This window comes from Mesocricetus auratus, unplaced genomic scaffold (assembly GCF_017639785.1).
Source record: "Mesocricetus auratus isolate SY011 unplaced genomic scaffold, BCM_Maur_2.0 contig_9284_pilon_obj, whole genome shotgun sequence".
NCBI lineage: Eukaryota > Metazoa > Chordata > Mammalia > Rodentia > Cricetidae > Mesocricetus > Mesocricetus auratus.
This window is the reverse complement of record NW_024432719.1, coordinates 25,240-39,078: the sequence shown is the minus strand read 5'-3', so window position 1 is coordinate 39,078 and position 13,839 is coordinate 25,240. Positions and strand designations below refer to the sequence as shown.

General features: G+C 41.6%; 1 protein-coding gene across 1 annotated transcript; it reads right to left on the bottom strand.

Annotated features, from left to right (window-relative positions):
- Nucleotides 1–3,387: 3,387 nt before the first annotated feature.
- On the bottom strand, nucleotides 3,388–7,424 carry LOC121138384 (transcriptional coactivator YAP1-like). Its single transcript, XM_040741096.1, is given in 3 exon segments — nucleotides 3,388–6,445; nucleotides 6,494–7,273; nucleotides 7,275–7,424. Coding segments are annotated over 3 exon segments (1,398 nt in total). The 5' UTR covers nucleotides 7,410–7,424; the 3' UTR covers nucleotides 3,388–5,962.
- Between the last annotated feature and the right edge of the window lie 6,415 nt (nucleotides 7,425–13,839).

Sequence of the window (13,839 nt, the reverse complement as noted above, 5' to 3'; positions counted from 1 at the left end):
GGGATGAGTGCAGTTTGCTAGCCTATTTACTTAAGGTCCTCACCCTCCCTGGGGGAATGAGGGGATAACGGGGGGGGTTGGGGGAGGGCACGGGAGGAGGGGAGGGAAAGGGAGAGGGACCTGGAACTGACTTGTGAAGCAACCTTGTTTCTTATCTAAATTTAAACTGGAAAATAAAATTTAAAAAAAAAGACTGGAAGAGAAGTTTAAAGGAGGCCATATGTTTGAGAGAAACATGCCAATTTGGATGGTGCTGTCTCTAGCCCACATTGAACAAACACAGATCAATCCATACTGCATTGCATCACTCCAGCAATGCAGGAACAGACCACATCAGACCCAACACAGACTTACAGTAAATGGGTCCAACCTGCATTTCCCACAGATTATTCCATGGCATTTGTTTATTGCCTGAAAATTTGGAAGGACTGTACAAATAATGAACTTGTGTCTGAATACAGCACAAAATGTTCTTTGAGTGTGGCCCTGAAATTTTTTTCCTAACTAGAAATTTCAACATATGAACCTGTAAAGTCCCAGAATTGCACAATGGCTCTTCCAGTAGCTGAGCTTGAAAATTGCTGATGAACCCATCTTCCTTGTTGCCTACAGCTGAGAGGACAAGAGGCTCTGATTGTTCCATATGCTGGAGAATTAATGTAAGACGCTGAGCCCAACCTCAGAGCCCCCACCAAAAAAAAGAATGACTAACATTTAATACTAATAATTCTGATATTGGCCAAAATAGTGATCAGTGGATATTGTTATATATTTTGGTTTATGTTTATTTCAAAATTTTATGACATACTTGAGACAGTTCACCAAATTAATAATATGTGTATCCTCAGGGCTGTCAATTTTACACCTGGTATGTTCCCATAAGCCTGTCTATGCTGAAAGCATGTGCAAAATTATTACAGGTGTCTCATATTAGTGCTAGTTCCATAACCACCAAAGTGCTAATAACTCATCAAGCAAGCTTGCTAATGTAAAAAAAAATAGAGCATGGAAAGCAATAGAATTTGAAGTTTGTGTCATTAAATAAATGACTTCCAGGACATAACACTGGGAAGTAGTCAGAGTTAATTTATTTATAATGTGTTTTCAAATATAGGAAGAAGCCTGGGTAGATGACTGGGTCATTAAAGTTGTTTTGTTAGCCAGACAGTTGCAGCCCACACCTTTAATCACAATACTCAGTAGGCAGAAACATGCAGTTCTCTTTGAGTTCCAGGCCAGCCTGGTATGCATTCCTAGTTCCAGGAGAATCAGTGTCATGAAGAGAGATTATGTTTCCAAAACTAAGTAAATTTATTTGTTTATTTTAAAATAATAATTGTAAAATTAATGTTTATTAAAATTTAAGCAAACATAATGATATGATTTGTGTCCCCCAAACCCAGAAAAAAGCCAAGCATAGTGGCACATGCTAATCATCCCATAGCCCAGGAGGTCCAAACGAGAGGATCCTTAGGGTTCTCTGAATCACAAGAGACCTTGTCTCAAAGGTTTAGATGGAGAGTGACTGAGACAGACACAAGAACATGTTTGGGAGAGAGAAGGGAGGGTGATTCTCTGCAGATGGAGTCATCACAATGCTTTCATTTAGACTTGGTGTTACCTGGGAGCCCCTGTCAGGGTGCCCTGGAGGCATGGGGAAGCATACAAAACTTGGTAACGTTTTCCTGAGAGCATACATTCTGTCGGTGTTATACAAATTCAGAAACTACAAATTCCCCTGTATGCTTTTATGTAAGGTGCATTTTAATTTAAAAAGTAGAAACAAAAAAGTGGTATTTTAACAAAAAAGAAAACGTTTGAACAGGGGAAATTAATTTCACTGTGGTGAATGAAGAATGTAGACACAGCAACTTCAGGGTTAGGCCTGAAACGTTAGTCCAGAATGAACTTCTGACAGAAGCTCAAGTACCAGTAGCACAGACACTGAGGACAACAATCAATAAATGGAACCTCCTGAAACTGAGAAGCTTCTGTAAAGCAAAGAACATGTTCAACAAGATGAAAAAGCTTCCTATAGAAAAGGAAAAGATCTTCACCAACCCCACATCTGACAGAGGGCTAATCTCCAAAATATACAAAGAACTCCAGAAAACAGACATCAAAATACCAAATAATCCAATTTAAAAAATGGGGTACAGATCTCAACAGAGAATTCTCCACAGAAAAATCTCAGAATGGCTAAGATCAAAAACACTGATGACAACTCCTATGGGAGACCTTACCCTTTCTGAGGGGAGGAGGGAGGTGGATAATCGTATTAGAATCTAAAAAATAAAGTAATAAATGTTTAAAAAGCCAGGCAGACGTGGTGAATGCCTGTAATCCCAGCATTCAGAGACAGAGGCAGGCAGATCTCTTTGAGTTCAAGACCATCTCAGTCTAAAATAGCTACACAGAGAAACACTGTATCGAGGAAAAAAGTTTAAAAATTATCAATGTAAGATATATCATAGTGTAATTAAATTGAAATTCAGTAGAGAAAAGACAAGTAGCAAATCTTAAGCAAGGCTCAGATTTTCAGCTGTGGTGGGACACACATACACACACAAGATTGTACACACACACATGTAGATATGCATATATAGATAGATAGATAATAGATAGATAGATAGATAGATAGATAGATAGATAGATAGATAGATAGATAAATCCCAGAACCTAGGGAGACCAGGGAACAAAGTTCATGAGTATCGTGGAGGCATTTTAGGCTAAAACAATAATAACATAAAGAGAAAAATGAAAATATTATATCACTCCTCCAGTTTTACAACAGATTATTTTTGACTCTTTTCAGATGAGAACATCATTAAGCCATAGCTCTAAAAGGCAGAAGAAAAAAGTACCATAATGAGTTAAGATGGGGCTACTGACTTTCTTAGTGTTATGAATCTCATCCAGACATGGGTGAACATATTGGACATCTCGGTCACTGGAGGGAGACAGCCTGGAGTGCTTTTTTTTTTTGGTATTTATGAGACAGGGTTTCTCTGTATTGTTTTCGAGGCTGTCGGTCCAGCCTGGCCTCGAACTCACAGAGATCTGCCTGCCTCTGCCTCCCGAGTGCTGGGCTTAAAGGAGTGTGCCACCATCGCCCGGCAACATGAAGTGCTTCTTAACTGAACAGTTCTATGTATCTGCCTCCCTGACACGTAGACCCTGGTTGTTCCTCCAGATTTCATTGGCTTCTTGGATGAATCATCTCTACATCACTTGTCTGCCTGGCTCCATAGGTTGCCTGCATTCATCTCCTCTTTACAGCTGGTCCTACTGGCTACACCAGCTCCCAGGATCCATGTTCTCTGCACATGGTGTCCAGGATATCCCCTCTGGTTCCATCAACATGTGGTCCACTATTTTATTTTTTTCAAGATTATAAAAATTGGTTTATTGTAAAAGAAATTCAAGATAACCAGTTAAATTTTTATCCGCATGCTACCCACTACATCCAGGAAGCATTAAACACTTTTACATCAGCAAGGACACAAGACGACATTGAGGCCGTGATTCAGGGAAGGGAAGGGTGCTCAGGTCCCCGCAGTCAGCACAAAGGGTGTGGTGAGGCCAGACAGCTGTCAGGCACCAGGAGCTGCTGGACACTGAGGTATCACCAGGCAAACAATCCCCAGGGAGGGAAACCGCACCTCACTTCGTGGGCAAGCTTAAGTGACTCAAAGTTTAGGAACAACTTCTTTACTGACAGCAAGATGTGGGCTAAGTGTTTACTGGAGAGAAAGAAGTTCATGAAAGCTTTTCTATCATGGCCCCACTAACCTCGCCAGCCCACCTTCCCACCCTCCAAGCACACTACAGTTCGGGCCCGCAGAGGATGCAGCCTTACTCCGTGCTTACTGGCAAACTGTAGGCACTCACCAGTGTCCTATGGTCTGCACACTCACTGCCCACTACTGAGTTTTAGAATACAATTTCATTTTTGTTCTAAACTAAATCCTCCTGGTGACCATTTCCCCAGACCTAACTCAAAGGTGAATCTTCAGCTAGTTTCTTAGTAGAAGCCTTAGGGTCGATGGCTACAAATGACTATGAATCACAATGTATAATACACTGGTTCTGACTATGAATCATCATATATAATACACTGATTGCATTTTCTGAGCACTCAAAGTACTGGATAAAACTTTCCTACTTCCCTTCCTGTGCTACACTAGATCAAAGCGCCAACAGATCTCCACCTTCCTAAGCTGAGGCTTCCCACGGCAGCTTTAGCCAGGGAAAGGGGATGGGTTTTTTTTTGTCTGCTCATTAAAAACCCTTGAAAATAAGGGATTCTCCTAAAAGCATACAAAGACCCTTAAGTGACAGAGGTGCTAGCTGGTGCCACTACAATTCATAACCAACTACTACACATCATAGCTTATACTGAAAGGTTAATTCATGCTTATTTTGTTCCTTTAAAAAATACTCTTTGGAAGCCATCACATACTCTAGTAAGCTCTCTCCTTGCAAAAATAAAGACATACTCATGCTTATCTCTATTTCTTCACTAAGGTCAACTACCCCCACACACTTACTTGTCTGATCACGTTACCAGCCAACCCATGACCTCACAGCCTCCTGCACACTCTGCCAGGGTCCATTTGGCAAAAAAGTGTGAGCAGGTCCTGTAAAAAACGATCTTGTAGGTAACACTCAACCCGGTCTTAATTGTGACCACGACAAATGAGAACTCAAGTACCTGAGTTCACATCGCAAACTGAGGAGGCGGCAGAGGGAAGGTCTGCTCCTGAGCTCACTCTTGCTCAGTGACTGCCCCGTAGGAAGTGGTCCCAGGGGAAGTGAGGCCCGTGTCAGCTTCCATCCTAGTGTAGAGGACAAGAGAGCTCCTCTAGGCTCCACCACCACAGGAGCCCTTTCCATAAAACGGCCCTACCTTGAACACTTGCAGGTTGCCAACAAGAATTTAAACTATTTGTGAAACATAAACCCACTAGTCATGTATTCTAAATGTGTACGCTCAAGGCTACCATTTAAAAACTAAGCTGGAAAGGAGGGAAACCTTTAAAAAGATACATTCTGCTATCCCACTACCATAGACATTATAAGTGTGTGTACATATGTAGAAAGGAGATAACCAAGATTTAAATAAGATGTAAAAAGCCAGGAAATACAGATTTCCTGCCCCCCACAACAGTACTGCCCACCCAAGCTATAGCTATAAACAACTTTACTAATTTACCTACGTTCCAACAAAACCAATCACCGAAGGAAGGAAGGAATCGAAGGAAGGAAGAAAGGAAGGAAGGCCACCAGCACCCAAAAAAATACCCACTCAAACCTAGCCTAGAGTATGTGGCAATAATTAATATATTTCTATGGAAACTGTCTCATGCCTTAGAAGCTTCTAAAATAAAATCCAGGTCACCATGTGACTAATGGCATCACCAGGAGAAGAAATCAAAAAAGTCCACCAGTCTTTGAGATCTCCCGATTGGCACTGAGTACTTAAGATCAGATGCCATGTTTTTGGCTTGTTGGACCAGAGTGCCAAAGGCAACGGAAGAAACCACCTTTTATCTTGAGCAAATGCTCTGACACGAAGCATTTCAGTCCCCAGTCTGAGTGTTCATTTAAAACAATGTGTGAGGACACCACTGGGCAAAAGGGAGAACACCATCACCCACACAGGGTATTCTCCAGCAACCCCAGAGAATAGTAGTTATTAGAGCAAAAGAAACCAAAGGGGCTTTTTGTTTTGTGTGTCTGATTCTTCAGGGCAGGCTGTGAACAGGGCAGCAACATTAACAGCAGCGACGGGCGGAGAAGAGCAGAGCAGTGGATGATGGAAGGTCCCTGCTGGACATTTGTTCATCGGTTTCCTGTATTAGCCAAAGACTTGACACCACCGGCTTATCTGAATTTCAGGTTTGCACATCTTAGGCTCCGTGGATCCTTCACAGACTTGGAGAGTGGCTTCCTGGCAACTCTATAACCATGTGAGGAAGCTTTCTTTATCGAGCTTGGTGGCGGCCAGCACGGACTCCATGTCATTGAGGATGTCAGAGCTCAGGGCTTCCTGGAGGCTGAGCATCAGCTCCTCCCCTTCTATGTTCATCACATCTCCTTCCAGTGTTCCGAGGTCCACATTTGTCCCAGGGATGGCTTCAAGGTAGTCTGGGAAGCGGCTCTGCTGAGAAGGCAGGGTGCTTTGGTTGATAGTGTCACCTGTATCCATTTCATCAACACTGTTCAGGAAGTCATCCGGGGTCTGAGGGACGCTGTAGCTACTCATGCTGAGGCCGCTGTTCGTGCTCTCGTCTCTAGAGTGATCGGTGCCACTGTTAAGAAAGGGATCTGAACTATTGGTCGTCATCGTTCTCAGCTCCTGAGACATCCCGGGAGAAGACATGGCATTCTGAGTTCCTCCGTCCGGCTCCAGCGTGGGCAGCTGGCTTCGGAGAGCTAATTCCTGATATTTTGGAGCATTTGCTGTGCTGGGATTGATATTCCGTATTGCCTGCCGCAGTAATTCTTGCTGCTTCAACCGCAGTCTCTCCTTCTCCATCTGCAGCTGCTGCAGCTGCATCTGCTGCTGCTGGCTGGAGTTGCCACCACCCAGGACGCCTCCCTGTGGGCTCTGGGGAGCCAAGGGCGGCGGCTGCTTCACTGGAGCGCTCTGAGTAATTTTCTGGTTCATGGCAAAACGAGGGTCAAGCCTTGGGTCCAGCCAGGACGTGGTCTTGTTCTTATGGTTTATGTAGTAAACGTCTCCATCCTGAGTCATGGCTTGCTCCCAGCCATCAGGAAGAGGTCCTGAGGCAGAGTTCATCAGGGTCTGAGGCACCGCTGTGCTGGCAGGCGTAGGGACGTTGAGTTGGGAGAGCATGGCCTTCCTGGGGTCCTGCCATGTTGTTGTCTGGTCGATGTGGTTTAAGAAGTACCTCTGACCCTGACCCGAAGACATCTTGGCCATCTCCCAGCCTGCGGGCAGCGGTACATCGTCAGGGATCTCAAAGGAAGACTGGCGGAGATGCTGGGCTGCAGGGGTGGCGCCTGGGCCAGAGACCACAGCAGGGGACAGAGTCCCAGGAGACAAGGCGCCCAGCTGCAGGGATGCAGGGGAGGAGTGAGCACGAACGTGCTGCGGGGTCAGAGCCGCTGCAGTGCCTGCATCGGTGCTGGCCTGCCGCGAGTGGGACTTGGGCTCGGGCGGCTTGAAGAATGAGTCGGGCAGTTTGCGCAGCCGCATGGGCACGGTCTGCGGCACGTTGGCCGTCTTGGGGTTCATGATGGCGTTTGAAGAGCGCCTCCAGGTCGGTCTCCGAGTCTCCGCGGACATGCACGACTTGGTGGCTGGCCGGGGGCGCGGGCGCAGACGGCGCCTCGGGGCCTTGCGGGGCCGGCTGGGGCAGCGGCTGCTGCGCGGGTTCCATGGCTGCGGCCTCGCTCAAAGCTTTCCGCCCGGGGAGCTGCGCTCAGGCTCGGGGGGCCGCGTCGCGGGCCCGCATGGCCCTGTGCTCCTCCATGCCCGAGGCCGCCGAACCTTCCCTGCCCTCCCCGGGCTCCTCCCGGCTCCCTTTCTTCGCCCAGGCCGCTGCAGCGTCCCGACTGAGACAGTGGTCCATGCTTTTATACACAGAAGAGTACCCATGATGTTTTGGTTTTCTTACCTTGGCCCACTCTTTTTCACTTCTTCCCTGCCTCCCTCCCTTCCCTTCCCTTCCCATTTCTATAACATGATAAATGAAAAACCCAGAGACTGATACTGGGGATAAAACTTCAAGCTGAAGGTTAGGAAAGCAACGCATCTGGACACTAGCTCTTACTCTAGTTCAGAATGAGAGGCTATCCTGGCTCCACTGATCCTCAGACTATAACCTCTCCTCAGTGTGGCTAGAGAATCCTGAAATCTCAACGTCTTCCTATCCTCAATGTGGCTAGAGAATGAAACTTTGGTACTCTGCTAAAGACCCTGCACCTATCTTTTGTTCCCCTGTACATGTGATTCCAGGTGCTAAGACTGTCTTTGTGTCAGCTACATAAGTGAGCATGTGGGGTTAGGTCTGGGTTGAGGGACAGGCTTGCACTCTCTCTTGGTTTTGGTCAGGTCACAGAGGTCAGTTGATCTTGGATGTCCAGAGAATTGATCCTGGGTTATTAGCTTTCATGTAGGTGATTTCTTACCAATAAAATTAATCTACACCATTCCAACCCTGTGTGTCATAATTTGTACAACCACACACAATGAATGTCCTATTAACATAAAAGCAAAGAAATGAGATCCCAAAGAAACATGTTCGAGTCCCACTGTCACGTAATTTGGTAAAGCTGAAATATCAGCATGACAAATATCAACTATTAAAGTATAATGTCTCTGAGTCCCAGAAATTATATTCCCAAAAGTAATATCTATTTATACAGAGCTACTGAGCATTAGCATATTTCCAGTGATACGGAGTTCAGGATCTTTGAATTAACATAGAAATCATTTTTTATAATCATATGGAAATACCTTTGATGTTTTGTGAAAATAAAATATTCATAGAAACTGCAGATGGATGTATAAATGTGAGGAAAAAACACAAAGTTGAGTTTGCAATATGAAACTTCGCTTAATAACAATTGAGCCAAAGAAAATGGCCTAAATAAGAATCCTTCCAAAATGATCCATTTTATATGTACTGATTCCTAGTGAAAGTCACTTTTAATGTGACAAGCATTATACAAATCTTACTATTAAAGAGAATTAAATAATTACACATAATTATAGCATACAAGTGATTCTTTAACGAGATAAACTCAATGTTTATACTCTTTGAGGCTTTTTATTCATATTTATACAGATATGAGAATGCACATTCCTCCATTGGTCAGAAAAGTTGTGGAATTTCCTGTCGATGGAATTACTTATAGTTATGAATTGCCACTTGGGTGCTGAGGCCTGAACTCAGGTCCTCTACAAGAAAAAGAAGTGATTTAACTACATAGAGATAACTCCAGCACAATTCTAAATGACTTTTTCTACTTTAATTTTATTCATATCCTCTCTCTCTCTCTCTCTCTCTCTCTCTCTCTCTCTCTGTATTATAAGTGTTGATACTGAATATTTTTGAAGAAAAATTTATGAGTACAACTTACTTCTTAATATAAAACTAGAGTTTGGCTACTTATAAATAGGAATGAACAAATGGAGAAAGTTACCTGGCTTTTAGTACTTAGTCAAGAGCTTCAAAACAGGTTTTCAGCCTTTCATACCAATGGTTAATCTGATTTTTCCTCTGTAAAATGGAACAGCTGCCATTCACATCTTAGAGTAATCAGTGAGATATCTGAAGCCTAACGTGCAAGCATAGCGTAATTTTCACTGCATAGTTGTTATAGTGCCTACAACTTGGGTTATTACTACTATTAATGCAATACAAATTTGGAAAAAAAGATAACCAATGTATTATTTGAACTAATGCAAAGCTGAGAGTGTACCAGGCTGTAGACAAGAATGAGCATGGACAGATATGAAATTCTTCATATCTCCCACGTCCATTGCTCAGGCCAGAGGACATCTGCTTACTGCTCATAGTCTCCCACAAGGAACTCTAATATTGCTTCTCATTAATTAATAAATGTGCAACAATGATCCCAGAAGACAAAAATATATGACGATATGGGCCTTGGAAATATTAAAGATTGAGTACACTAAAGTATATGATGTTTTATCTCCTGTTATAACACCTAATCATCCTGATGTTGTTCCATACTGACAGATGAAGACACAGCTGCACAGAGGATAATGAAACTTGATGAAGTTTTAGTCACTAAATACTGAGGGTGAGCACTGTTGTTCAGCAATCATGAAGGTATATTTCTTCATTTGTGCTTATTAATTAATTAATTAGTTAATCTGTGTCTAATAATTAATATTGTTTAAAAATCTACAAATATGACTTAGAGATTGAATTCTTACAGACTATGTCAACTGACATTATCAACAACTAATACTTTTTCTTTCTCCATTAACTGGACTCCTCAGTACTAGACATGTAATTAGATTTTCCAACCCACAGATGCATAAAAACTCAAAAAAACAAGTAAAACTATAGCAAAAGTATTATTGCATAATTACATTCTCATTATAAAAAATCATTCATTAAGTACTGTTATTCCCTTAGTAATTTATTACCACTAATTATATGACCTTCAATTATGAAAATTGTTTTAGAAAAAGAGATACACTTTAAACAGAGTAAGTTATGAATACCTAAATTGTTACAGATTTTCACAATAATAAAACAATTAAAATTTAAATTAAAGCAAAATGAAATGAAAACACAGTTTTATATGCATAATACAAACAAGACAGATACAGCTATTTGTAAATAAGATAAATGGGAAGATGACTGGGCAAATATGTGACAACATTAGATTTAGAAAGCTTTTCCTAATATATGAATATAAAATGTAAAAAGGATTCACTTCTTACTAACTCACTAAAGTTTCAATAGATCATATGAATAATTTAAAAAGAAAAACAATTATATATGTTATTTGAGGGTAAAATCAATAAGTATAAATAATCTAACTATGGATTGTACTGTAAGGTTTCATGTAAGGAACTATATTGCTGGATATTTGCACACAAAAGCAAAATTGGTACAGAAGATTGTATATCTGGGTAATAGAAAGAAATTTTGCTTTGCTATTGGGGACAGGTATGATAATGATGAATTTAAGAATAATTTCATTACCAGAAAGCTGGTCATCTTGAAGAGGTTTCTATGTGGTACTCAAGGTAAACAGCAGCCGTCTGTCATGTTCAGATCCTTTCTCACATTGAGTTTGTACAATTCAATGAAAGGACTCTTTATTAAATTTGAATTTCTATCATGTTCTGAGACAATTATACATTGTTGACATATAGCATGTAAACATTGTGTCTCATGCTTTTTTCTACAATGTATATAATCTGTAAATGATACTTAATATCAGATTTTTTAAAAAAGCTTGTGTTTTGTACTTTTCTTTCTCAAGTAATACCCATCCCTTTTTCATGTTAAAAACTTCATACAATCAATTTTAGTCAGGGATAGTCATTAGTCAAAGGGTTTCTAGCTGCAGGTCTCATTTGAAATACAGGAGGCTGAAACAAAAAAAAAAACAGAAAACTACATTCACAACTTATAATTGCAATTCATGTAGAATACAATCTGTGGTCAATTTTCTCTCCTCACTCAAACAACTTATAATTTCTTGCTTCAATACGTAGTCATGAATATATCAATTGTCATAAATTAAAACACATTGCATTGCTGGAGATTGTCCAGGCTGTTCTGTGTATCACATTTATCAGTTTGTGAATTATTCAAGAAAGATCTTACTGACATGTCAGAAATAGTCAACTCACCTTGCAAGAAAAATAAATTTACTGTGATCTCACATCTCTACTCAGGGTCTGTTCTCAAGAGGGCTTGCTTTGATGTGTCAAAATATTCTGTGGTTTATCAATGCTTTTTGCTAATGCTAAAACCACAATGAAAAACTAAGTTCTTCTGGACTCTGTGAATGAGCCCAGTGTGCCATACACGCATACCATTGAATATCCATAACACAGATGTAACATATATGACATGAGTTATCATATACACAGATTTTTATACCACCCTATATTCATTAACATATACACAACACACACACACACACACACTCCCACTGACGTGTCCGTATGGTTTCACTCATCGCAAATCCTTGATGATCATCCTGCTGTTTTGGATAGGGACATGACTGAAGTCCTGCAATAGTAGAACAGGAAAGTTGAGTAGGGGGAAGAATAGACGAGAGAAGTATGAGAGATACCATAATAGGAGAAGCTATTATAGGTTTGAAGAGAGATCTGGTACCAGTGAGATGTCCAGAGGCCTACAAGGATGACACCAACTGGCAACCTAACCAATAGTAGAGAGGCTACCTTAAATGCCCTTCCTCATAATATGACTGACAACTTCCTTGTGTGCCATCCTTGAGCCTTCATCCAGCAGTGAAGGAAGCAGAGACAGACACCCACAGCTAAACACTGAACTGAATCCTGGAACCCAGTTGCAGAGAGGGAAGAATAATGAGCAAAGGAGATATGACTGGTTGGGTAAAACCCACACAATCAGCTGACCAGCATGGAACTGATCCAGATCCCCTGAATGTGGGTATCAATGAGGAGGCCTCAGCATCCTTTGGGGCCTCAGGCAATAAAATCAGCATTTAGACCTGTCATCAGATGAACTTTAGGAGCCCATTCCACATGGAGGCATGCTGTCTCCTCCTGGACACATGGGAGAGGGCCTAGGCCTTGCCCCAGATCATATGACAGACTTTCAAGATCCCCCAACAAGAGCCCCCTTCCTTGGAGAGTGGAGTGGGGATTGGGGAAGTGGTTGGGGGAGGGTTGAAAGGGGCAGGAGAAGAGGGGAGGAAGAGGGATCTAGGATTGACATGTGAAGCAAACTTGTTTCTAATTTAAGTTTAATAAAAAAGAGAGAGTCTCATGTGACCCAGGCTAGAACACATAGCCTAGGTAAGGCAGGAGGATCCTGAAATTATCCTCCTGCCTCTAGCTCCCCAGTGCTGGATTATAGGAAAACCACTAGCATGGTTGATTTCAGTAGTGCTGGGAAATGAGTTCAGGTCCTGGTGCTTGAAATGGGAACACTCTCCCAACTGAGTCATATCTCCAGCAGGAAGATACTGGTTAAAGATGCTCACTGCAGCCAGGTAGTTCACAGGCTAGAGGTGAAATCCTATGTCATTAGAATCAATGTCAAAAGATCTGGCCCCTAACAATACCACCTAGTTCTCCTCATCATTAGTATATCCCATGTATCTTTGCCATTTATTTGCTAGAGTCACTTGGGAAATAATCCTTTGTTAAAAGAGATGAGTAAGTTCAGTGCAGTACTGGAGTCATTATGTCAACCAGAAAGCAAACGTGACCTAATAACCTTGAGGGAATGATCACACTTGACAATTGGAATCATGATGTCAATCATTTGGCAGAGGTGACTTAATAGACCTGCTGGGGATGATCACACTTGGAATACAAAGTCATAGTGACTGAAAGTCTGAAAGTCTGGTTATATAACTTCTGCTGGCCTCAAACTGGTGATCTCCTGCAGCAACTGCCCAAGAGCTGGTGATATGGATGTGTTTCACCATGGCCAGATTTGGAAGAGGTCTTTACAATTGGGAACTTGGGAACTGGTGATCTAGATAATTTTTAAAGCTATGCAATATCTTTTAATATCACAGTAATCAATCATTGCTCTATGCCAAGATAGAGTTACATATTTGTGAACAGATGTGCTAGAAAGTTCTTGCCCACAAACAACTGAAAACCCTGCTTTGATCATGAGACTACACAATGGGGGCTGGAGTATAGTGCTGTATTTAACCACACCCACTGCTTTTTCAGGGAAGTAGGCAGTGACAATTGCTTGACTCCAGATCTAGGACATCTGAAGATCTCTTCTAACACACAGGCACTAAAATCATATGTGCAAATCCACAGAGATACAGAATTAAAATAAAAAACAGGGTCTATTTTTAAAAGACTACATGATGAAGTACCAAAAATAAATAAAACTCTCTCTCTCTCTCTCTCTCTATATATATATATATATATATATATATACATATATATATTAAAAAACGAAAGCTGAAATGTCATTAGAGCTTGTTTTCCTGTTAGGATCAGGAGTGTGATGTAAATTTTATACAAATCCACATAAACATTTATTATGATACCTATAAACACACACACAGATTTCTAGCTCTTGGAATTAGCACGCTGATGCCAGGATCTCAGCATTCCTTGAATCACTG